At 51.7% G+C, this 22,419-nt stretch overlaps 1 protein-coding gene across 1 annotated transcript; it reads left to right on the top strand.

The window, feature by feature from the left end:
• Nucleotides 1-8,759: 8,759 nt before the first annotated feature.
• Nucleotides 8,760-15,708, top strand: CYP1B1 (cytochrome P450 1B1). Its single transcript, XM_029062252.1, has 3 exons — nucleotides 8,760-9,402; nucleotides 9,544-9,919; nucleotides 14,321-15,708. Exons 1-3 carry the CDS (start codon nucleotides 8,760-8,762, stop codon nucleotides 14,907-14,909), a joined length of 1,608 nt encoding a protein of 535 aa, XP_028918085.1. The 3' UTR covers nucleotides 14,910-15,708.
• The last annotated feature ends 6,711 nt before the right edge of the window (nucleotides 15,709-22,419 follow it).

Genomic DNA, 22,419 nt, shown 5'->3' with positions numbered 1-22,419 from the left:
ATGGGTGTGGCCGGCGTGGCCGACAATTCTAGTTCAAAGCTTATCATATCCCGTCTTGACTCCTGCATCAGTCTCCTCGCTGATTGCCCTGCCTTCAGTCTCTCCCCCAATCCATTGTGCCTGGTTCATTTTTCTAAAAATTGTTCTCAGAAACTCCTCACTATCAGATTCAAGGCACTCAACTGGACCTCTCCTCCTTATTTATCCTCATTCTTTCCCACACCTCTGCCTGCACACTTCGCTCCTCTAATGCCAACCTACTCACTATCCCTCACTCTCACCTCGCCTAACATCGACCCCTTCCTTATGCCTTCCCTCTTGACTGGAAGTCCCTCATGCCTCATACCTGACAGATCAGCACCCTCCCCATATTCAAAACCCTACTAAAAAAAAAAAAATCCTATCTCCTCCAGGAAGCCTTCCATGATTATGTTCTCATCTTCCCACACCCCATTTTCCCTCCCTTCCTCACACATGCACTTAGTCCTAACCCCTGAGCACTTAGGTACTCATCCCACCCCCATAGGGCTTATGTATCAATCCTGCTAGTTCCCTCACCTCCTTCTCAAAATCCACCCCCTCCACCTAGGTCTCTGTCTCTGACTCTATCCCTTCGCACCTTATCAAATCACTTGCCCCTCCTTTCTTCCCTTCCAGGCGCCATCTTCAACCGTTCACTCTCCAATGACATAATAATGATAACTGTGGAATTTGTTAAGTGCTTACTTTTTTCCAGGCACTGTATTAAGCCCTGCGGTGGATGCAAGTAAATAGCGTTGGACACAGTTCCTGTCTCATGTGGGGCTCAGAGTCTCAATCCCCATTTTACAGATGAGGTACCTGAGGTGCAGAGAAGTGAAATGACTTGCCCAAGGTCACACAGCAGACACGTGGCAGAGCAGAGATTAGAACTCATAACCTTCTGACTCCCAGCCTGTGCTTTATCCACTAAGCCACACTCGCTGCTTCTCGTGGAGACTTCTTCCCCCCGTCAAACATTCTCACATCTCCCCATCCAATGCTCCCCATCTCCTATGCTCCCCTCCCTTGACTCCTCGGCTCCCTCCAGTTATCGTTCTATCCTCCCTCCTATCATTCCTCTCCAAATTCCTTGAGTGGGTTGACTATACCCATTGCCTCCAATTTCCTCTCCTCCAATTCTCTCCTTGACCCCCCTCCGATCCAACTTCTGCTCCCTTTAGTCCCTGAAAACTGCCCTCTCTAAGTCTCACCCATGACCTCCTTCTTGCCAGATCCAATAGCCTTGCTGATTTCCCACTACAACCATCTTGCACGTTTCTCTCCTCCCATGTCCACGTATTCACTGTACCTCAGTGTTGCCTAACTCCCCCCGGCCCCTTGACCGCATCCTCCCTCTCTCCTGGAACGCCCTACCCATTCGTAGCAGATAGATCACCACTCTCCCCACCTCCAAAGTCCTCCTAAAATCACAACTCTGTTATATAGTTCTCTCCCAAGTGCTTAGGACAGTGCTTAGATACTAAGTGATTGATTGATCTCCTCCAAGAGGTCTTCCCAACTAAACACTCATCTCCCTGACTCACCTTCCCTTTGGCATGATCTATGCACTCGTATCTGTACCCTTTAAGCCCCTGATACTCACCCCGACCCTCAGCCCCATTTATTTGTCTATAACCATAGTTTCTTTTAAAGTCTATCTCCCCCGTGTCTATTAACTCAGGTGTACCATACTCTCCCAAACGTTTTGTAGCGGTCCCTGTGCACAGAAATACCTCAACAAATAACCACTGATAAACTGGAATGAATTTCCACCACCAAAATCACAGGCAGGTCAGGCTCCAAGGAAGCAGCCTGGTCATCCCAGATGGCCCCAAGCAGATACTTTCACCCATCCCTACCTGATTCCAAGAGCGGGACCCTGCTCCGGGGTCCGGGGCCGCTTCCCAGGCGCAGGTCCTCTACTGTGGATTGATGGAAGTCACGCAGGAGTGCCCAGTACGGGCTTTCGGAAAGACCTTTGCAAAGAGGCCTGCCCAAACCCAGTCTCTGCAGCTAGTTTTCCAGCCCTGCCTGCCTGAATTTCTTCTGCAGCAGAGGTGAAAAAAAAAAAAATGAGTGGGGGTTTGGGGGAGGGCAGATGGGACGGGTAAGGGGAGAGGATGTAATTTTATTCATTTATATTGATGTCTATTTATATTGATGTCTCTGTCCCCCCCCCCCCCCCCCAACCTCCTCTAGTCTGTGAGCTCACTGTGGTCAGGGATTGTCCCTCTTTATTGTTGTACTGTACTTTCCCGAGCGCTTAGTACAGTGCTCTGCCCCCAATAAGCGCTCGATAAGTACGACTGAATGAATGAACGAGCTACGGATCTTTGCGTGGTTTAGTGGAAAGAGCACGGGCTTGGGAGTCAGAGGTCGTGGGTTCTAATCCCTCCTCCGCCACTTGTCAGCTGTGTGACTTGGGGCAAGTCACTTCACTTCTCTGGGCCTCAGTTCCCTCATCTGGTAAATGGGGATGAAGATTGTGAGCCTCATGTGGGACAACCTGATTACCTTGTATACCCCAGCGCTCGGCACACGGTAAGCGCTTAACAAATACCAACATTATTATTAATAAATGCCATTATTGCTATTCTTATTTCTCTCCCCCACACACGCAGGCAGAGAAAGGTGAAGGGGGGAGGAGAAAGAGTGCGGGGTGGGGAGGAAGGGGGAGGGGGCGCTGGGGAATGCCGGTGAACAGGTGAGCCCCAGAGGGAGGCTGGAAGGGAGGAGGATGGTCCGGGTCATGCGGGGGGACGCGCACGGAAGGATGAGCGCGTTTCGCACGCTAGGCACTGCAAGGCACACTCCGCACGCAAAGGCAAGCCTCTCGACCCCCGGGAAGTTTCGTGACGGCGCCTCTCCGAGCGGTTCCACCCCCGCTCCCTTCCCCCGCTCTTCCTCTGAAGCTGCAGGAGGGATCTCCCCCCCCCCCCCCCCCCAGGGAAGGAGGGAGGAATGGGACAGACAGCTGCAGGAGGATTGCTAAATCATAATCATAATCATAATGGTATTTGTTAAGCGTTTACTATGTCAGCTGGGTGACTTGGGGCAAGTCACTTCACTTCTCCGTGCCTCAGTTACCTCATCTGTAAAATGGGGATTAACTGCGAGCCTCCCGTGGGGCAACCTGATTACTCTGTATCTCCCCAGCGCTTAGAACAGTGCTCTGCACATAGTAAGCGCTTAACAAATACCAACATTATTATTATTATTATGTACCAAGCACCGTTCTGAGCGCTGGGGAAGATAAAGGTTATAACGATGGTATTTGTCAAGCGCTTACTAATACAAGGTTATAATGACGGTATTTGTTAAGCGCTTACTATGTGCCAAGCATTGGTTATCGGGGCTGTCCCACTTGGGGCTCCCAGGCTTCATCCCCATTTTACAGATGAGGGGACTGAGACCCAGAGAAGTGAAGTGACTTGCCCCAAGTCACGCAGCTGACTGCACACAGTCGGCGCTCAATAAATACGACTGAACGGATAATAATAAAAATAATGTTGGTATTTGTTAAGCGTTTACAATATGCAGAGCACTGTTCTAAGCGCTGGGGTAGATACAGGTCATCAGGTTGTCCCACGTGAGGCTCACAGTCTTCATCCCCATTTTACAGATGAGGTAACTGAGGCACAGAGAAGTTAAGCGACATGCCCACCGTCACACAGCTGACAAGTGGCAGAGCTAGGTTTCGAACCCATGACCTCTAACTCCCAAGACCGGGCTCTTTCCACTGCGCCACGCTGCTGGAAGATGGGGATTAGAACCCACGATCTCTGACTCCCAAGCCAGTTATCTTTCCACTAAGTCCACCCTCGGGTCGGAGCTGCTGCTGGAGAATGGGGAGAGGGATTTTTTGGGGGGGGGGGGCGGGGGGCTGGAGAGTCCAGCAATGCGGGTGTCCGCACCATACGGTTCGCATCAGATTTGCTGGAAAAAAAAAAGAATGGTATTTATTAATCGCTTACTATGTGCCAAGCACCGTTCTAAGCGCCGAAGTAGATACAAAGTGGACAGAGTCTGGACTTGGGAGTCAGAAGGTCATGGGTTCTAATTCCGACTCCGCCACTTGTCTGCTGTGTGATCTGGGGCAAGTGACTTCGCTTCTCTGTGCCTCAGTTCCCTCACCTGTAAAATGGGGATTAAGACTGTGAGCCCCATATGGGGCAACCTGATGACCTTACATCCACCCCAGCGCTTAGAACAGTGCTTGGCACATAGTAAGCGCTTAACAAATATCATCATCATCATCATCATCCCACGTGGGGCTCACAGCCTTCACCCTCATTTTACGGATGAGGTCACTGAGGCCCAGAGAAGTGAAGTGTCTTGCCCAAAGTCGCACAGTGGACGCGTGGCGAGGGCGGGATTGGAACTCAGGACCTGCTGACTCCCACTAAGCCCCGCTGCTCCTCTGACAGCACCTTCTCGGGGAAGATGCTGGGCTTTTCGGGGGCTCGTTGGGAAACAACCCCTCAGGCCGCAAACACTGGGCATTGGGGGCACCTCGGACTGGAATGGCGCACATGGCCAGGTTGAGGGGGTCTGCCTTTTTGGGGGGGCGGGGGGCAGAAAACCTGTCCAGGAGGGACGATGGACACCCGAAGGGACTTCTCCCGAGGTCCAGCTGAGGAGGTCCTCGACCCCCAGGGCTGCTCGCAGCAGATTGGGGTTCATTTGGGCTGGTGGGGGGCAAGAGGGCACGGACACCCGGACGCTTGTTCAGTCTGAGTCCAGCCGACGTCATTCATTCATTCGTATTTATTGAGCGCTTCCTATGTGCGGAGCACTGTACTAAGCGCTTGAATAATGATGGCATTTGTTAAGCGATTACTCTGTCCCGAGCACTGTGCTAAGTGCTGGGGGAGGTACAAGACAATCGGGTGGTCCCACGTGGGGCTCACAGTCTTCATCCCCATTTTACAGATGAGGGAACTGAGGCCCAGAGACGTGTAGGGACTTGCCCAAAGTCACACAGCTGACAAGTGGAGCAGGGATTAGAACCCACGACCTCTGACTGCCAAGCCCGGGCTCTTTCCACTGAGCCACGCTGCTTCCCCGGGCGGGGGAGGGGCGGCGGGATCCACGGAGCTGGAGGCGGTGTGCCTGGGGTAATAAGGATAATAATAATAATAACGATATTTCATTCAATAGTATTTATTGAGCGCTTACTATGTGCGGAGCTCTGTACTAAGCGCTCTTGGAATGTACAATTCGGCAACAGATAGAGACAATCCCTGCCCAATGCCTGCCTCACAGTGTGTTAAACGCTTACTATGTGCCAAGCACTGTTCTAAGCGCTGGGGAGGGGGGGCGCGAAATGGGGGAGGAGGAGATAGGTTATCGGGATGTCCCAGTTGGGTCTCACAGTCTTCATCCCCATTTTCCAGAAAAGATCACTGAGGCCCAGAGAAGCGAAGGGACTTGCCCAGAGTCACATGGCTGACAAGTGACGGAGCGGGGATTAGAACCCACGACCTCTGACGCCCAAGCCCGGGCTCTTGCCACTGAGTCACGCCGGTTCTCACAGTAAGCTCTGCCCCTTGTCTGCTTGGGCAAGTCACTTCACTTCTCGGGGCCTCAGTGACCTCATCTGTAAAATGGGGATGAAGACCGTGAGCCCCATGTGGGACAGGGACTGTGTCCATCCCAGTTACCTTCTATCTACCTCAGCGCTTCGTACAGTGCCTTGCACATAGTAAGCGCTTAACAAATACCATAATTGCTACTATTACTAAGCCACGTTGCTTTTCCCCACGGGGATCCCACTCCCCCCATTCTCCATTCCCCGACCTTGTCCTTCTGCCCCTTATCCGACAATCCCGGCTGGGGAGAAGTAGCCTGGCCTAGTAGCTAGAACCCGGGAGTCACAAGGTCATGGGTTCTAATGCCGACTCGGCCACTTAAAAATGATAATAATAATAATAATGGTATTTGTTAAGCGCTTACTATGTGCCAAGCACTGTTCTAAGCGCGGGTGGGAGGGGGGGAAGGGGGATACGAGGTGATCAGGTTGTCCCACGTGGGTCTCACAATCTTCACCCTCATTTTTCAGATGAGGGAACTGAGGCACAGAGAGGTTAAGTGATTTGCCCAGAGTCACACAGCAGACAAGTGGCAGAGGCGGGATTAGAAGCCATGGCCTCTGACTCCCCAGCCCGGGCTCTTTCCACCGAGCCACGCTGCTCCCTAATGATGTAGGTATTTGTTAAGCGCGTACTATGTGCCACTGAGCCACGCTGCGTGTCCTTGGCCAAGTCCTTGGGAAGCAGCGTGGCTCAGTGGAAAGAGCCTGGGTTTCGGAGTCAGAGGTCATGAGTTCGACGCCCGGCTCTGCCACTCGTCAGCTGGGTGACTGTGGGCGAGTCACTTCACTTCTCTGTGCCTCAGTGACCTCATCTGTAAAATGGGGATTAACTGTGAGCCTCACGTGGGACCACCCGATTACCCTATATCTCCCCCAGCGCTTAGAACAGTGCTCGGCACATAGTAAGCGCTTAACAAATGCCAACATTATTATTATTATTAAGTCACTTCACTTCTTCGGGCCTCAGGTCTCTCATCTGGCAAAAAAATGGGGGAAGCAGCGTGTCTCAGTGGAAAGAGCCCGGTTTTGGGAGTAGGAGGTTGTGGGTTCTAATCCCGCCTCCGCCTCTTGTCAGCCGTGTGAGCTGGGGCAAGTCACTTCACTTAAGAGAAGCAGCATGGCTCAGTGGAAAGGGCACTGGCTTTGGAGTCAGAGGTCATGAGTTCGAATCCCAGCTCTGCCACTTGTCAGCTGTGTGACTGTGGGCAAGTCACTTCACTTCTCTGTGCCTCAGTTCCCTCATCTGCAAAATGGGGATTAAGACTGTGAGCCCCAGGTGGGACCACCTGATTCCCCTGTGTCTACCCCACCGCTTAGAAGAGTGGTCGGCACATAGTAAGCGCTTAACAAATACCAACATTATTATTATTATTATTATTATTATTCTCTGGGCCTCAGAGACCTCACCTGGAAAATGGGGATGAAGACTGTGAGCCCCACGGGGGACCACCTGGTGACCTTGCCTCCATCCCAGCCCTTAGAACAGTGCTTGGTACATCGTAAGCGCTTAACAAATACCATCGTCAACGTTATTATTAAGAACGTGAGCCCAGTGTGGGACGGGGACCGTGTCCGATCGATTTGTAACTACCCTAGCGCTTAGAAGAGCGCTTGGCACCATCATTAACAAACACCATCATTATTAGGATTCTGGGCCGCTCTTTGGCCCGAGCCGGGTCTGCCCCTTCCAGACTCGGTGCCGGGGCTACTGCTGGGCAGCTCCCTCCGTCCCCCCGTCCCTCCCTCCCTCCCTCCCTCCGTCCGTCCCTCCCCCGGCCCCTCCCCCGTTGTGCCCAGCTCCCTTATATCGCGGGCTGCGGCCCCGGGAGCCCCGAGGCGGCTTGCCCCGGGAGGATGGTCCTTGCGCCCCTGCCCCCCGAGGGACCCGGTGGGGACGCCAGAAGCCGGCCCGGGACCTGACCCGCCCCGGGACCCCGGAGCCAGGTCCACCCGGCCCCCACCCCGCACAGCCCCCGCCGTCGCCAGGTCAGTGCCCCCGCCCGAGGAGGGGGCCCAGCGCGGGGCCAACCTCTCCTCTCCGCGCCCGGAGATGGTGCCCAGGGACCCCGTGCAACCAGTGCGCCCGGGATGCCCTCGCTGCGCCCCGGGGAGTCGAGGGGGCGAGGGGAGGCAGGGGGCGGCGGGGAGGGCACCTTCCCCTGGCCACCGGGTCCCTCTCCACCCGTTCCCCTCCCGGCCCCTCCTCATTCATTCAATAGTATTTATAGAGCGCTCATTATGTGCAGAGCACTGTACCAAGCGCCCTGGAGGTCGGGGGGCGGAGAAAGGGGGCAGCTGGGGACGAACCTCCCCTCTCCGCGCCCGGAGATGATGCCCAAGGACCCCCGTGCAACTAGTGCGCCCGGGACCCAAGCGCCCCTCGCTGCGCCCCGGGGAGCCGAGGGGGCGAGGGGAGGCAGGGGGCGGCGGGGAGGGCACCTTCCCCCGGCCACCAGATCCCTCCCCACCCGTTCCCCTCCCGTCCCCTCCTCCGGCCCGCCGGCGCCAACCTAAGCGCCCTGGGGGTCGGGGGGCGGAGAAGGGGAGAGTAGAGAGCTAACGTCCCCTCTCCGCGCCCGGAGATGGTGCCCAGGACCCCGTGCAACCAGTGCGCCCGGAACGCCCGTGCGCTCCTCGCTGAGCCCCGGGGAGCAAAGGGGGCGAGGGGAGGCGGGGGCGGCGGGGAGGGCACCTTCCCCTGGCCATCGGGTCCCCCTCCACCCATCCCCTCCGGTCCCCTCCTCCGCCCTGCCGGCTCCAACCTAAGCGCCCCGGGGGCCGGAGGAGTGGGGAGTGGAGAGCTAACCTCCCCTCTCCGCGCCCGGAGATGGTGCGCCGAGGACCCCGGGCAACCGGTGCGCCCGGGAGCCGTGCGCCCCTCGCTGCGCCCCGGGGAGCCGAGGGGGCGAGGGGAGGCAGGGGCCGGCGGGGAGGGCACCTTTTCCTGGTGACCCCGCTCCCTCCGCACCCCTCGTCCCCTCCTCCGGACCGTCGGGGTCCGGGGGTGGGGAGGGGGCAAGTGGCGGGGGGCGGGGGAAGGCGGGGTCCCCCCGCGCCCGGCGATGGCTTGCCGAGGACCCCCCGGGCGCGGAGAGGGGCCGGGGGTGCGGGTGGGTGAGGCCGTCCGTCCTCCTGTCCCCGCAGGATGACCGCGTCCGTGGAGGGTGAGGCGGGGCGGCCGGACCCGACGGCGGCGGCGGCGGCGGCGCAGCTGGTGAGCCCGGCGCAGCTGGTGACCCTGGCGCTGCTGCTGACCCTGCTGGCGGCCTGGGTCCGGCGCGGATCGGGGCGCGTTCGCCGGGACGGGCTCCGGACCCCTCCGGGCCCCTTCCCGTGGCCCCTGGTGGGCAACCTGGTGCAGCTGGGCAGCGCCCCGCACCTGGCCCTGGGCGCGCTGGCCGGGCGCTACGGCTCGGTGTTCCGGCTGCGCCTGGGGGCCCGGCCGGCGGTGGTGCTCAGCGGGCAGCGCGCCATCCGCCAGGCCCTGCTGCGCCAGGCCGGGGACTTCTCCGGCCGGCCGGCCTTCCCGTCGTTCGGCGAGGTGTCCGGCGGCCGCAGCCTGGCCTTCGGGCCCTACTCGGCCGGCTGGAGGGCGCGGCGCAAGCTGGCCCAGGGCGCGGTGCGGGCCTTGTCCGGCCGGGCGGGCCTGGAGCGGCCGGTGCTGGGCGAGGCGCGGGAGCTGGTGCGCCGGCTGGCCCGGGGCTGCGCGGGGGGCGCCTCGCTGGACCCGGCCCCTCCGGCCGGCCTGGCCGTGGCCAACGTCATGCGCGCCCTCTGCTTCGGCGGACCGGCCGACGGCTCCCCCGACGGCTCCCTCGACGGCTCCCCCGACGGCTCCCTCGACGGCTCCCCCGACGGCTCCCTCGAAGGCTCCCCCGACGGCTCCCTCGACGGTCCCCCCGACGACTCCCCCGACGACTCCTCCGACGGCTCCTCCCCCGACGGTCCCCCCGACGTCCCCTGCGAGGACTTCGGCCGCACGGTGGGCGCCGGGGGGCTGGTGGACGCGCTGCCCTGGCTGCGCCGCTTCCCCAACCCCGCACGCTCGGCCTTCCGAGACTTCCAGCGCTTCAACCGACGCTTCTACGGCTTCGTCCTCCGCCGGTGCCGGCGCCGCCGCCGCCGGCCCGCCCCGCCGCCCGGCCGCCCGCCCCGGCACATGCTCGACGCCCTCCTCGGCGCCGCCCGCGCCCAACGGCCCCCGCTGCCCTTCGACCAAGTGCCCCCCACCCTCACCGACATCTTCGGCGCCAGCCAGGACACCCTCTCCACAGCCCTCCACTGGCTGCTCCTCCTCTTCGTCAGGTAAAGTACTCCCCGTCCGTCCGTCCATCTGTCTGTTCTTCGGCCCATCCTTCCTTCCATCCATCCGTCCATCTATCCATCCATCCATCCATCCATCCGTCTGTCCGTCTGTCCGTCCGTCCATCTATCCATCCTTCCATCCATCTATCCATCAATCGACCACATTGGATTCACTGAGAGCCTAGTAAGAACAAGCATAAGAAGAATCCATCCCTCAACCCACATATCTTCAAGCCATCCAACAGAGAGGGATTCACTGACAACCTTAATACATGATAATAATAATAATTGTGGTATTGGTTAAGCGCTTACTATGTGCTGAGCACTGTTCTAAGTGCTGGCACTGGCTGCTGCTCCTCTTCCTCCGGTAATTCTCTCCCCCTCCACCCGCCTTCAAGCCTTCTGTCCATCCATCCATCCATCCATCCATCCATCCATCCATCCATCCATCTATCTGAAGGGGATTCACTGAGAGCTTAGTAAGAATAAGAATAATCCATCCCTCAACCCATCTTCAAGATGTCCATTGGAGAGGGATTCACTGAGCGCCTAGTAGTAATAATTATGGTATTTATTAAGTGCTTACTATGTGCCAAGCACTGTTCTGGCAAGTGCTGGCACTGGCTGCTCCTCCTCTTCATCAGATAATTGCTCCCCCTCCACGTGTCCTCAGGCCATCTAGCAGAGGGGGATTCACTGAGAGCCTAAAGCGCTTAGAACAGTGCTCTGCACACAGTAAGTGCTCAATAAAAACAATTGAATGAATGAAGCGGAGCATCTGTCCGGCCGGTGCCACGTCCACACTCCCCCCCCAGCTTCCCGCCAAAAAGCTGGTTCGGGGAGGTGACCCTGGAGCTCACTCGCTCATTTGGTGTGTTTCTGGTCGACGTGGTGGTGGTGGTAGTAATGGGGGGATCTTGAGGACCCTCAAGGAACCCCTGGACAATGGCTTAAGACCAGTTCCATGGTGGGGCTGGGCTGCCCCCTGTCCCTTTCCCTTCCTTTCCTCATCCGCGGCCTGATCCGGGAATTCCCTTTCCTTCATTCCATCGTATTTATTGGCACTTACTGCGTGCAGAGGACTGAACTAAGCGCTTTGGAGAGGACGATGCAACAATAAACAGATTCAATCCCTGCCCACAACAAGCTTGCCCCGCTGACACTTCTCGGGTTGTCGGCAGGGCATGAGGGGTGATGAAAGGGTTCTGCAAAGCCATTGGGGAACCCGCTTTAGAGGCGCCCTTCCTCCCCGTTCAGGACAGCTCCCACCTTCCGACCCCCATGAATAGCCGACCCCCACAGGGGCGGAACAAGGCTCTGGACGTTCGCTTGGCCCATGGCCAGGCAGCAGGGCCCCTCTGGGAAACCCTCAGCCTTCCTCCCCGACCCAATGCGAGGGTTTCAGCCCTTGGTTCTGAAGGAATGGGGAGTGGATGCTGCAGAGCGAGGTTCCAGGAGAACCCCCAGGGAATGTCACTGCTTTATCGTTGTATTACACTTTCCCAAAAGCTTAGTACAGTGCTGTGCACACAGTATGCTCTCAAAGAAATACGACCGAATAAACGAATGGAGACCCAGGCCGAGCAGGGAGCCTTGGGAGCCCCATCTCAATGAACCAAGGGCCGAAAACACAACACCCAGTGCACGAGCGATGGAGTAGCAGGGAACTGGGGAGATAAAAAAGTGGGGAGAAGAGGGAGAAGGCGAAGCAGAGCAGAACAAGACAGCTGCAGTGATCCCTTCCAGCCCAGTAATTTCAACCTGGGAGAGCTCCAGTAGAGTATCGACTGCATTCATTCATTCATTTGATCGTATTTATCACTTTAGGATTCCTTGAAGCGAGATAAAGACCCTGGTCAGCCTTTCACCTGCCCTCTATTTATGACGACTGTAATATGTCCCTTTATTGGGTTTGGGTGACTTGGGTTAAAAGTATCTGAAGCCTGTATTCCAGATCTGTAGAACAGGCATGGTGTTAATGGTTTCCCTTTGAAGGGGAAGGGTCAGATTCAGAAGCGTGGGTATATTGCCTCCGATTTGAAACGTCCCTGAAAATCTCAGGAGCTCACATTGTGTTCTTTATTGGCTATAGTATTTATTAAATGCTTACAGTGTGCTAAGTGCTGTGAGACACAACGTGGCCTAGCCGAAAGAGAACGGGCCTGGGAGTCGGAGGGCCTGGATTCTAATTCCAGCTCCACCGCTTGTCTGCTGTGGGACCTTGGACAAGTCACTGGAGTGAATCAGGTTGGTCAGTCCATGTCCCAGACGGGACTCACAGGCTTAATCCCCATTTTACAGATGAAGTAACTGAGGCACAGAAAAGTGAAGCGATTTGTCCGAGGTCACTCAGCAGACAAGCGGCAGAGCTGGGATTAGAAAGAACCCAGGTCCCCATGTCTCCCAGGCCTCTGCTGTTGCCACTAGGCCACACTTCGTCTCTCTACTACTGAATACTTACCTAATGACTTTACCTTTGGGCTGTTTTCCAAGGCTGGCTTCCTTTAGACACCAAGTCCAAAGGGATTTCCTCCAAACCGTCAGCTGTACAGAATATAAGTGGAACGTTTTAACCTTCCGAAACAAATATTTTTCCTTCGACTACTGCGTCACTCCTCCCACACCTCCCTGCGTCTACTTTTTCCTCTCTCCAGTCCACATCGCACCCTGCCGTTTGTATCATTTTTTCTAAAACACCGTTCTTTTGCACCTCTCACCTCCCCACCGCAACCCCTGCCAAAGACCTTCAGTGGGTGTTTGTTCCTCTTCAGAGTTCTTGACCAACAGCTTCGAGGCATTCAACCAACTCTCTCTCCCCTCTATTTTTTCTCACTCTTGTCCCACTGTGCCCCAGCTTGCACGCTTTGTTCCGCAGGAGCCAACCTCCTCACAGGGCCTCGTTCTTGGCTCTCACTGCCGACCCCTTGCTCACACCCTCCCAACTGCCCGGAACTTCCTCCCCTTTCACACCTGGTGGACCGCTCAGTCACAGCTCTCTCCACCTTCAAAGGCCAGCAGACATCCCATCTCTTTCTGAAGGCCTTCCCTTAGTGGATAAAGCCCGGACTTGGGAGTCGGGAGGTCATGGGTTCTCATCCCAGCTCTGCCACGTATCTGCTGTGTGACCTTGGGCAAGTCACTTCACTTCTCTGGGCCTCTCTTACCTCGTATGTAAAGTAGGGATTAAGACTGTGAGCCCTATGTGGGACAGGGACTCTGTTCAACCTGATTAACTCGCATCTACCCCGGTGCTGAGAACGGTGCTTGGCACATAGTAAGCCCTTAACCAGTACTCTTATTTATTATTGTTGTCATTATACTCCATCTCCCCACCCTACATCTGCTCCAACTCCTGCTTCAGCATTTCCTCAATACCTCAGCAATTGGGCACCCCACACTCTGTTCACACTTAGAGACGTGTCTTTATACTCATTTCCTCCTACCTGTAATTTCTTTCAGTGTCTCTCTTCCCCAGCTAGACTGTAAGCTCCCTGATGGGAGGAATCATTTCTACTGGCACCCTTACATCTTCACAAGCACTTAGTACGTCGCTCTGCACACAGAGAAGCAGTGTGGTCTAATGGATAGAGCAAGGGCCTGAGAGTCAGAAGGACCCAGGTTCTAATCCCCGCTCTGCCACTCGTCTGGCTGCACCCACCTTGGGCAAATCACTTAACTTCTCTGAGCCTCAGCTCACTCATCTGTAAAACGGGGATTAAGACTGTGAGCCCCACATGGTCATGGACCGTGTCCAAGCTGATAAACTTTGATTTATTTTTATGGTGCTTAATTGCTTACTAGGTGCCAAGCACTCTACTAAATCCTGGGGTAGATAGAAGCTAATCAGGTTGTATCTATCCCAGCACCTAGTAAAGTGCCTCAAACATAGTAAGTGCTGAACAAATAGTATTTAAAAAACAAACAAAAAGCAAAACGGTAAGCACTTAGTAAATACTCCTGATTGGGGGAAAAAAACCTGTATATATCTTCAATTCCCAGTGGAATGTTTTGTGCCATTTAGGGAAATCAAAGAGAAAGAAGACATTGCCAAGGGACTCAAAGTTTGGTTTTTGGGTTTTTTTTTTTTTTTTTATAGTTTTTAGGTCAAAGTGAAGGGAAACTTAAGAGGTGCTTTTCTACCTGAGGATTGGTCTAGGTGTCATCCTCTATAGTTCAAATCCACTACCATGCCATAGTCTCTGTATCTGCCCCTGAAGAAATGCTTAAGTTAAGCCAGCTGTTGATGTGGGATACATCCCCAAGGGTTAAGAGGAATTCCTTCCCCCACAAGGGCATGATTGACAGCGGCAGGATGAGACTATAATACATGGATGATAGGAGTCTCTAGAGCCACCAGGAATCACCTTATCCCATTATTCTCTTTGGCGCTTTGTGAAACAGGTTCCCCAAAGTGCAAGCTGAAGTGCAAGAAGAACTGGACAGAGTCGTGGGCAGGGAGCGCCTGCCGTGTATGGCCGATCAGCCAACGTTGCCCTACCTTATGGCCTTCCTATACGAGGCCATGCGCTTCAGCAGTTTCGTGCCTCTCACCATCCCTCACGCCACCACATCCGACACCTCGATCCTGGGGTTCCACATTCCCAAGGACACGGTGGTGCTCATCAACCAGTGGTCGGTGAATCACGACCCGGTGACATGGCGTAACCCGGAGGATTTCTGTCCAGCCAGGTTTCTGGACAAGAATGGGTTCGTGGACAAGGATCTGGCCAGCAGCGTGATGATCTTCTCGCTGGGCAAACGGCGGTGCATCGGAGAAGAGCTCTCCAAGCTACAGCTGTTTCTCTTCACTGCCATCCTCGCCCACCAGTGCAATTTCATCGCCGATCCGGACGAGATCGCCAAAGTGAAGTTCAGCTACGGGTTGACTATCAAACCCAAGCCATTTAAAATCAATGTTACCCTTAGAGAGTCGATGGAGCTTCTGGATAAGGCTGTCCAAAGACTGCAAGAGGAAGAAGACAGCCAGTGAAAGGTGTGCAGCCTTGTAGTAGGGAGGAAAAAGACCCTTCTTCTGCTTGTCTCCCTCTGCCATGGACGGGGTCCGCGGGCTGCGCGTGGGAGAGAGTGACCCCAAGAGGACTACTCATGAGCCCGAGAAGTGAGGGGAAGCCTCTCTTGGAACCAGACGAACGACTGACAAGAAGACCCGAGGGCTGTGGAGTAAATGGTCGAGGAGAGCCGGGAAATGCGGCGCTGACACCGAAAGGCTTAAGCTTTAGAAGGCAAAATGTGATTTAGGGAAAGGAAGCGCAAGGAAGACCGCCGGGCTCCATCGGAGGGCTCTCCCAACACAATCCTTTGAAATCCATAAGGGTCCCTTCAAGAAAACTGGGTTCTAGTCCTCGTTGCCCGGTGTCGCTTCCTCAGCTCTCGATTTGGGTTTGGAGAGATTTTTCAGATTGGGGTCAAGGCGTTTGTTTCGAGAGGGGAATGGGAGGTTGGTCTCTCCCCTACTGTGTTAGTAGGGTGGGTTCTAATGCTTTACGGTGATCATTGAGTGGCAGCTCGTTACCATTTCAGGCTCATGTCTTCTTGCCTTGTACTTTCGAAAGTATTTGTGAATATGTGTTAAGGAAACAAAGATCTGATTACAAGCACAATGATATTTCAGAGCAGATGTGAATATAAGGCACTGATTTCATTACTTCTCAAGTGTGAATTAAAATGGTCACATCACCGAATTGTACTCAACGCGCACAAATAAGCACTTCTACATTTATTCATAAGCTGCAAAGAAGTATTGATAAAAGAGATGGTATAGGAACTGATTAAGGGTGGCGTATCTTTTCTCACCTAAAAATCCATTCTGAGCTCCCAAAATGTTTTCTTTAATCATCGCGGGGGGGAAAAACCACAATAACATCTGGATTTGTAATCTAACCAACTGTCCTTACACCTGCATTTCAAACCTTACCCGGCAAACATGCTTGTCTCCATTCAAAGTTAGTGGAAATTCTGAGCTGGATGGTGAATGAATGAGAAAATTAGATGTTTTCCAAGTTTCTGCTCCTCTCCACCTCTCCAACTGCTTTGGAAATACCAGATAATGACACCGTAAACATACCACACCTGACCGTTTAATTATCAATGAATGGTTCCAAACGACAAGACAGATGTAATAGAATTGTCTCCTTCAAAGTGAAGTTGACAAATGTATCAGAAAGATACATGTTTCGGCTCAACCTCTTTTAAATTCAGCAGATAATAAAATCAGAGAGTTTTGTTCTAGTAAAAGGAAAGTTAAGATGTCCCATCCCCTTAGCCTCCTTGAATTTTAATTTTTTGAACTTCAAGGACCTGGAATTTAGAAAAAGAATGTCAGACAAGCCACGTTTTAACGCTAATGGAGACTAGCTTCTTTGTCGATAGTATTTCACCTGGAGGTAGGCTTAACTCAGAAATGTTCAAAAAGTGCAGAGGCATTTTCCTTGTCAATTTTGAAGGTTAAGCAGCATCAAGAAAAGTCATGGAACAATTCCCGTCAGTTTTCCTCTAGTACAGGGGCTGCCCCATCTCGCAGAACGTTGCACTAAGGAAAACCCGGCCTGTCTCTGGTCAACGCCGGCCCAGTGCTCACGGTCCTTCCTCCTGTCACCGCGTCCTGCTGGATCCAGACAGAAGAACCAAATGGAAAGAGCCGTTCCTTTCCTACCACAGTGTTCTGCCCCAAACACCCTTCCAACAAGGAATGGCTATGTTAACTTTTATGTGAAAGGTGTTTGCCCCCTTTTGCTTTACTGCACAATCTACAAAGAAAACACCATGGTAAAGACCAATGGTTTGGGTCTCGTTTTCCTTGTTTTGTGGCTCTACTGGGCTCTACTGCCGATGGAGTGTTGTCATCTTGTAACATGAGGCATGATCTCCACTTAAGATGATTCCTCAAGCTTATTTGATCATCAACCAAATTTCAAAGGTATTTATTGAGTACTTACTATGTGCAAAGCACTCTACTAAGAGCTCGAATGAGGTGCCTTCTTAAAAACCAATCTTTGAATTTAATGGAAGGGGATTGCTTTTTTAAAAAAATCTAATAGGAGTCATCTCAGGTATGTTTTGTGGGTTAGGTAAAAATATTTCATATCCCAGAACTTAGCCTTTATCTGTGAAATGCAATTACAAACCTATTCTTTTCTTTGGGTCTACATTAGATCACAGGATTGCAAAACATCTCTTCTGTGCCTTTAAAACTGTGATGTATTTAGGTGACAAAAAAATGCATGTTGGACGAGTGACCGCAATTCGGGGTTAGCATTTCATTTAAGCTTTTGTTATTTTTGTACTTTTTTCAGTAAGCTTTATACGTGTATATAAATAGCTGTTACCATGCCTTTTGTTGAAAGTGATGTGCAAAGGTTTTTAAACAGAATGAGTCCTTGTGGGCACGGTATACTCCCATTAGTAGTTCCCTTTTCAAATATACATTTTAACTAAATCTTCAGATTGCTACCTGTAATCACCAGGATGGAGCATTGTATTCCCAAAAAGAGCAATAAAAATCATTCTTAAAATGATGCCATTTCTTGGTTTCTGGTTAAGTAGAGCTGCCCTATTCCCTCAAGAATAAATGTAGTGTTTTTCAACAAATATTCTGGGAGTTCCACCTTTCCCTGTTCTTCATCTCTCTAGAGACAAGGGATTTTACAGTCTATCCTGATGCTCAGTATTATTTATTGACTCCACCCCTGCTGTGGGTAAAACTCTGTCCTGAGCACTTGGGAGGATACCTTAGAGTAAACAGGCAGGATCCCTAAGGAGTTTACAATTTAGCTGCGGAGGTAGCCGTAAAATAATTTACAGAGAGAAGGGAAGGGGTATGTATATATGAGTTGGTGCTCAAGTCAAGGTACGTAAGGTACGTTCACGGTCACCAAAGGAGTTTGTGAACACAGTCGTGGTTGGGTACAGAAATACTGATCACAGGTGTGGGAATAGAAACTGAGATTAGAAGAAGCAGAACCTGAAGAAACTGAGAAGCGGCGTGGCTTAGTGGAAAGAGTCCGGGTTTGGGAGTCAGAAGTCGTGGGTTCTAATCTCAGGTCTGTCACTTTGCTGTGTGACTTTGGGTAAATCACAACTTTTCTGTGACTCAGTTACCTCATTTGTAAATTGGGGATTAAGACTGTGAGCCCCACGTGGGACAACCTAATTTCCTTGTATCTACCTCAGCGCTTAGAACAGTGCTTGTACATAGTAAGCACTTAATAAGTACCATAATTATTATTAGGGATTAATTATGACAATCCCAACTACTGCCATATCCAATTTCCTTCTGAACTTTAATCTTTTGGACTATAGGAATTTCGATTCACAGTATGGAATCATGCAAAATAGAAATCAGAAACACAGTTTCTGAAGGTTCATTCGTGGGGGCAGCAAGATCTTAACCCTTGAATTTTTTCCACAGAAAAACCACAGATAATACTTTTTTTTCAAGTGAAGCACAGGACTTGCAGCTCACTAATCCTTTCCCCTTGAGTTTAATTTTTCTGGACATACACACAAGTTACGAAGGAGGGGAGTGTCTAATAAAAGCAGGGCAGGGAATTTTGCAACTGGGTTTAAAAGCAGAAAATCCCTTCACCACTAATCCGTTCACCCCACTGGGTCGGAAACCCTCCAGATGCACAAGAACCTGCCTGATGAGGATCTTCAGGCTCCCGCATCCTCAGAGCCACCGGGAAAGTTCCAAAATAGCTGTGGGCTCTGACACCTCACATTTCTGTGAATGCAGGAAGAAGAATAAAGAAATGATAATAATAATAATTATGGTATTTGTTAACCGCTTACTATGTGCCAAGCACTGTTCTAAGCACTGGAGATTGGATTTCAGAGGTGAATGTCATTGTGACCTGGCAAATTGTCACTTCTGCCGCACCAAAGAGAGGCCAGAGGGAAATTCACTAGGGAAGATGCTCACAATTCCATATCGATTATAGCATTTATCAAGGATTTTGGATTTGTAAAACACTATAAAGTGCTAGCTGGTTGTGGTCAGGGAATGTGTCTGCTAACTCTGTTGCCTTGTGCTCTCCCAAGGACTTAGTAGAATGCTCTGCACACAATAAGTGCTCAATAAATACTATTGATGATGATGATGATGGATGATTTTTAAATTATTTATTTAATGGTACTTTTTAATGGCAAAGTAGATAGAGCACAGGCCTGGAGCCAGGAGATCAAGAGTTCTAATTACAGCTCCACCACTACTTGTCTGCTGTATGACCTTGGGCAAGTCATTTCGCTTCTCTGTGTCTCAGTTATCTATAAAATGGGGATTGAGACTGTATCCAACCCGATTTGTTTGTATCCACCCCAGTGCTTAGTACAGTGCCTGGCACATATAAGTGCTTAGTAAATACCATAATTAAGTAATTGTTATGTGCCAGGCACTCTTCTAAGTACTAGGTTAGATACAAGGTAATCAGGTTGGATACAGTTCATATACCACATGGGGCTCACAGTCTTAAACCCCATTTTACAAATGAAGTAACTGAGGCCCAGAGAAGTGAGGGGACTTGCCCAAGGTCACACAGCCAAAAAGTGGTGGAGCTGAGATTAGAACCCCGGTCCTTCTGACTCCCAGGCCCAGACCCTATCCATAAAGCCATGCTGCTGACGGTGGGGGTATTTGGACCTTGATTATCCTCCCTGGCCGTCACATAGAAGACAGAAAGAATAAAAAGGAAGCGATGATAGTTAATAACTCTGGGCCCCGGGACTTTCTTGATTGGAATTTTCCGTGCTCTTCAGCAGCCACAACTTTACGCAAGCTCCAGATGTCGATCGGGAGCTGCTGCCCACCCATGTACCTGCTGGACCAGGGACAAAGGGCCTGCCCCGAGTGGACCGGTAAGTCTCTCTAAACCGGGTGCTCCCAGACTGTAGGAGATTGGAACCAGATGAGGCCTTTTGTTCTGGCGACTGCCTGTATTAAGGTCCTTTTCAGAAAGAGCCTATTTTTCCAGGAAAAGCCACTTTTCAGGACATGCTGGGGGGCAGCTATAGATATTGAAAGTCACTCATTTCTATGCAAAGAGACTTATGGCTTTTTTGATTATTTCATAAATTTCCATGGGACAAGTGGGAGTTTGATAAATGCCATTGACTGATTGATTGATTGGGTCCGGGGGCAGGGCAAAAACCAGTGGGCTACTCTGTGGTTTTCTTTGCAGGCAAAATAGTGGCTATCGAGCTTGCATTTATAACAGAGACCCAAAATCCCCCAAGGAGCTGTGGGTGGGTAAGGAAGTGTATTCACAATATGGCCTCCATCTCCCTGCCTGCTTTAGAAAAGCCCATCACCGGGAGATCCCCAGCGCTTCTTAATCTCAGGCTCTTCATCGTCCCTCTTGCCTTCAGCTACCACCTCCTTGTGGGCGACTCCCAAATCTACCTTGCTGGTTCCGAACTCGCTCCAGCTGCAATCTTGACCTTCCCCTTCTCACCAGGTCATTGACACCACCAGCACCTCAAGCGTATCAAGGCCAAAGCTGAACGTGTCACCTTTCCTCCTAAACTCACTCCCTTAACCTTCCCATCTCTGCCAGTATCCTCCCTGTCCAAGAAGGCCATGATTCCTTGGGGTAAATCAGTCAATCAATTATCTTTACTGAGTGCCTACTGATATTGTCATTAGCAGAGAACAGCAGAAACAGACCACACACTGCCTGCTCACAAATAATTTACAATCTAGGGAGGTAGACACAGAAATGATTTGTAGATAGTGGGAACCTTTGGACGAACAAAGATAAAATTAGTAGAGGATCATTTATGTCAGGATGAAATACCTAAATACATCAGAGCAATAATAATAATAATTATGGGGCTTGTTAAGTGCTTACTATGTGCCAAGCACCATTCTAAGCACTGGGGTGGATACAAGGTAATTAGGTTGGGCACAGTCCCTATCTCACCTGGGGCTCGCAGTCTTAATCCCCATTTTACAGATGAGGTAATCGAGGCTCAAGGTCACACAGCCGACAAGTCGGGAAGCGTGATGACCTTCTGACTCCCAGGCCCGTCCACTATGCCAGGCTGTTTCTCACAGAGTAAATATATTAATTTATGTATACAGACATGTCCCAGTTTACAATCAGAGCATATAAAAGAATTTCAGATTTTTTTTTAGAGGTTTTGGAACAGAGCCCAATTTATATGTACGTCTGTGGGAATACGTACCAACACAACCACGGGAGTGCTGGGAATTTGGAAACCTTCACCATATGGCTAAAATCCACCTTTTCATCCTCATCCATACCACTACCACCTTAATCCAAGCACTTATTCTATCCTGCCTTGATTACTGTATCAGCCCCCTTGCCGACTTCCCTGCCTCCTGTCTCTTCCCCCTCCTGTCCACACTTCATTCTGCTGTCCAGATCATTTTTCTACAGAAGCGTTCAGGCAATGTTTCCCACTTTTCAAGAACCTCCAGTGGCCGGCCATCCACTTCCACGTCCAACAGAAATTCCTTACCGTTGCCTTTAAAGCGCTCAATCGCCTTGTGTCCCCTCCTACCTCACCTCACTGATCTCCTATTACAATCCAGTCCACATATTTTGCTCCTCTTATGCCAACCTACTCACTGTACCTCGATCCCGTCTATCTCGCCACCGACCTCTCGCTCTCATCCTGCCTCTGGCCTGCAACGCCCTCCCTCTTTACATCCAACAGACAATTACCCTCTCCACCTTTGAAGCCTTATTGAAAGCACATCTCCTTCAAAAGGTCCTCCCCAAAACCTCTTTTTCTCTTTTCCCACTCCCTTCTGTGACGCCTTGATCTGTTCTCTTTATTCGTCCCCTCTCTCGGCCCCATAGCACTTAGGCATATACCATAATTTATTTATTTATATTAATGTCTGCCTCCCCCTCTAGTCTGTGAGCTCATTGTGGGCAGGGAATATGTCTACCTAGCCTATCTTGTACTCTCCCAAGCGCTTAGTACAGTGCTTTGCACACAAAGTGCTTATTAAATACAATTTATTGTTAACAGTTGATTGACCTGGGTTCTAATCTCTTCTTTACCACTTGCCTGCTGTGTTACCTTGGGCAAATCACTTATCTTCTCTGTGCCTTAGTTTCCTTATCTATAAAATGGGAATTTAAAATCTTACTACCTCCCTGTTAAACTGTGAGCCCCATGTAATGATTATGACATTTGTTAAGAACTTACTATGTGCCAGGCCCCATACAAAGTGCCAGAGTGGATATAAACAAATTGGGTTGGACACAGTCCCTGTCCCAGGTAGGGCTCATAGTGTCCATCCCCATTTTACAGGTGAGGTAATTGAAACTCAATCAAGTGAAGTGACTTGCCCAAGGTCACACAGCAGACAAGTGGTGGAGCTGGGATTAGAAACCATGACCTTCTGACTCCCAGGTCCGTGCTCTAGCCCCTACACCACGTTGCTTCTCACTACACCACGTTGCTTCAACAAATGTCACTCCTATTTCTAGTAGAAGGCGAAAAAGCAG

This window comes from Ornithorhynchus anatinus, chromosome 1, assembly GCF_004115215.2.
Source record: "Ornithorhynchus anatinus isolate Pmale09 chromosome 1, mOrnAna1.pri.v4, whole genome shotgun sequence".
Classification (NCBI taxonomy): Eukaryota; Metazoa; Chordata; class Mammalia; order Monotremata; family Ornithorhynchidae; genus Ornithorhynchus; species Ornithorhynchus anatinus.
This window is presented reverse-complemented; position numbering and strand designations above follow the sequence as displayed.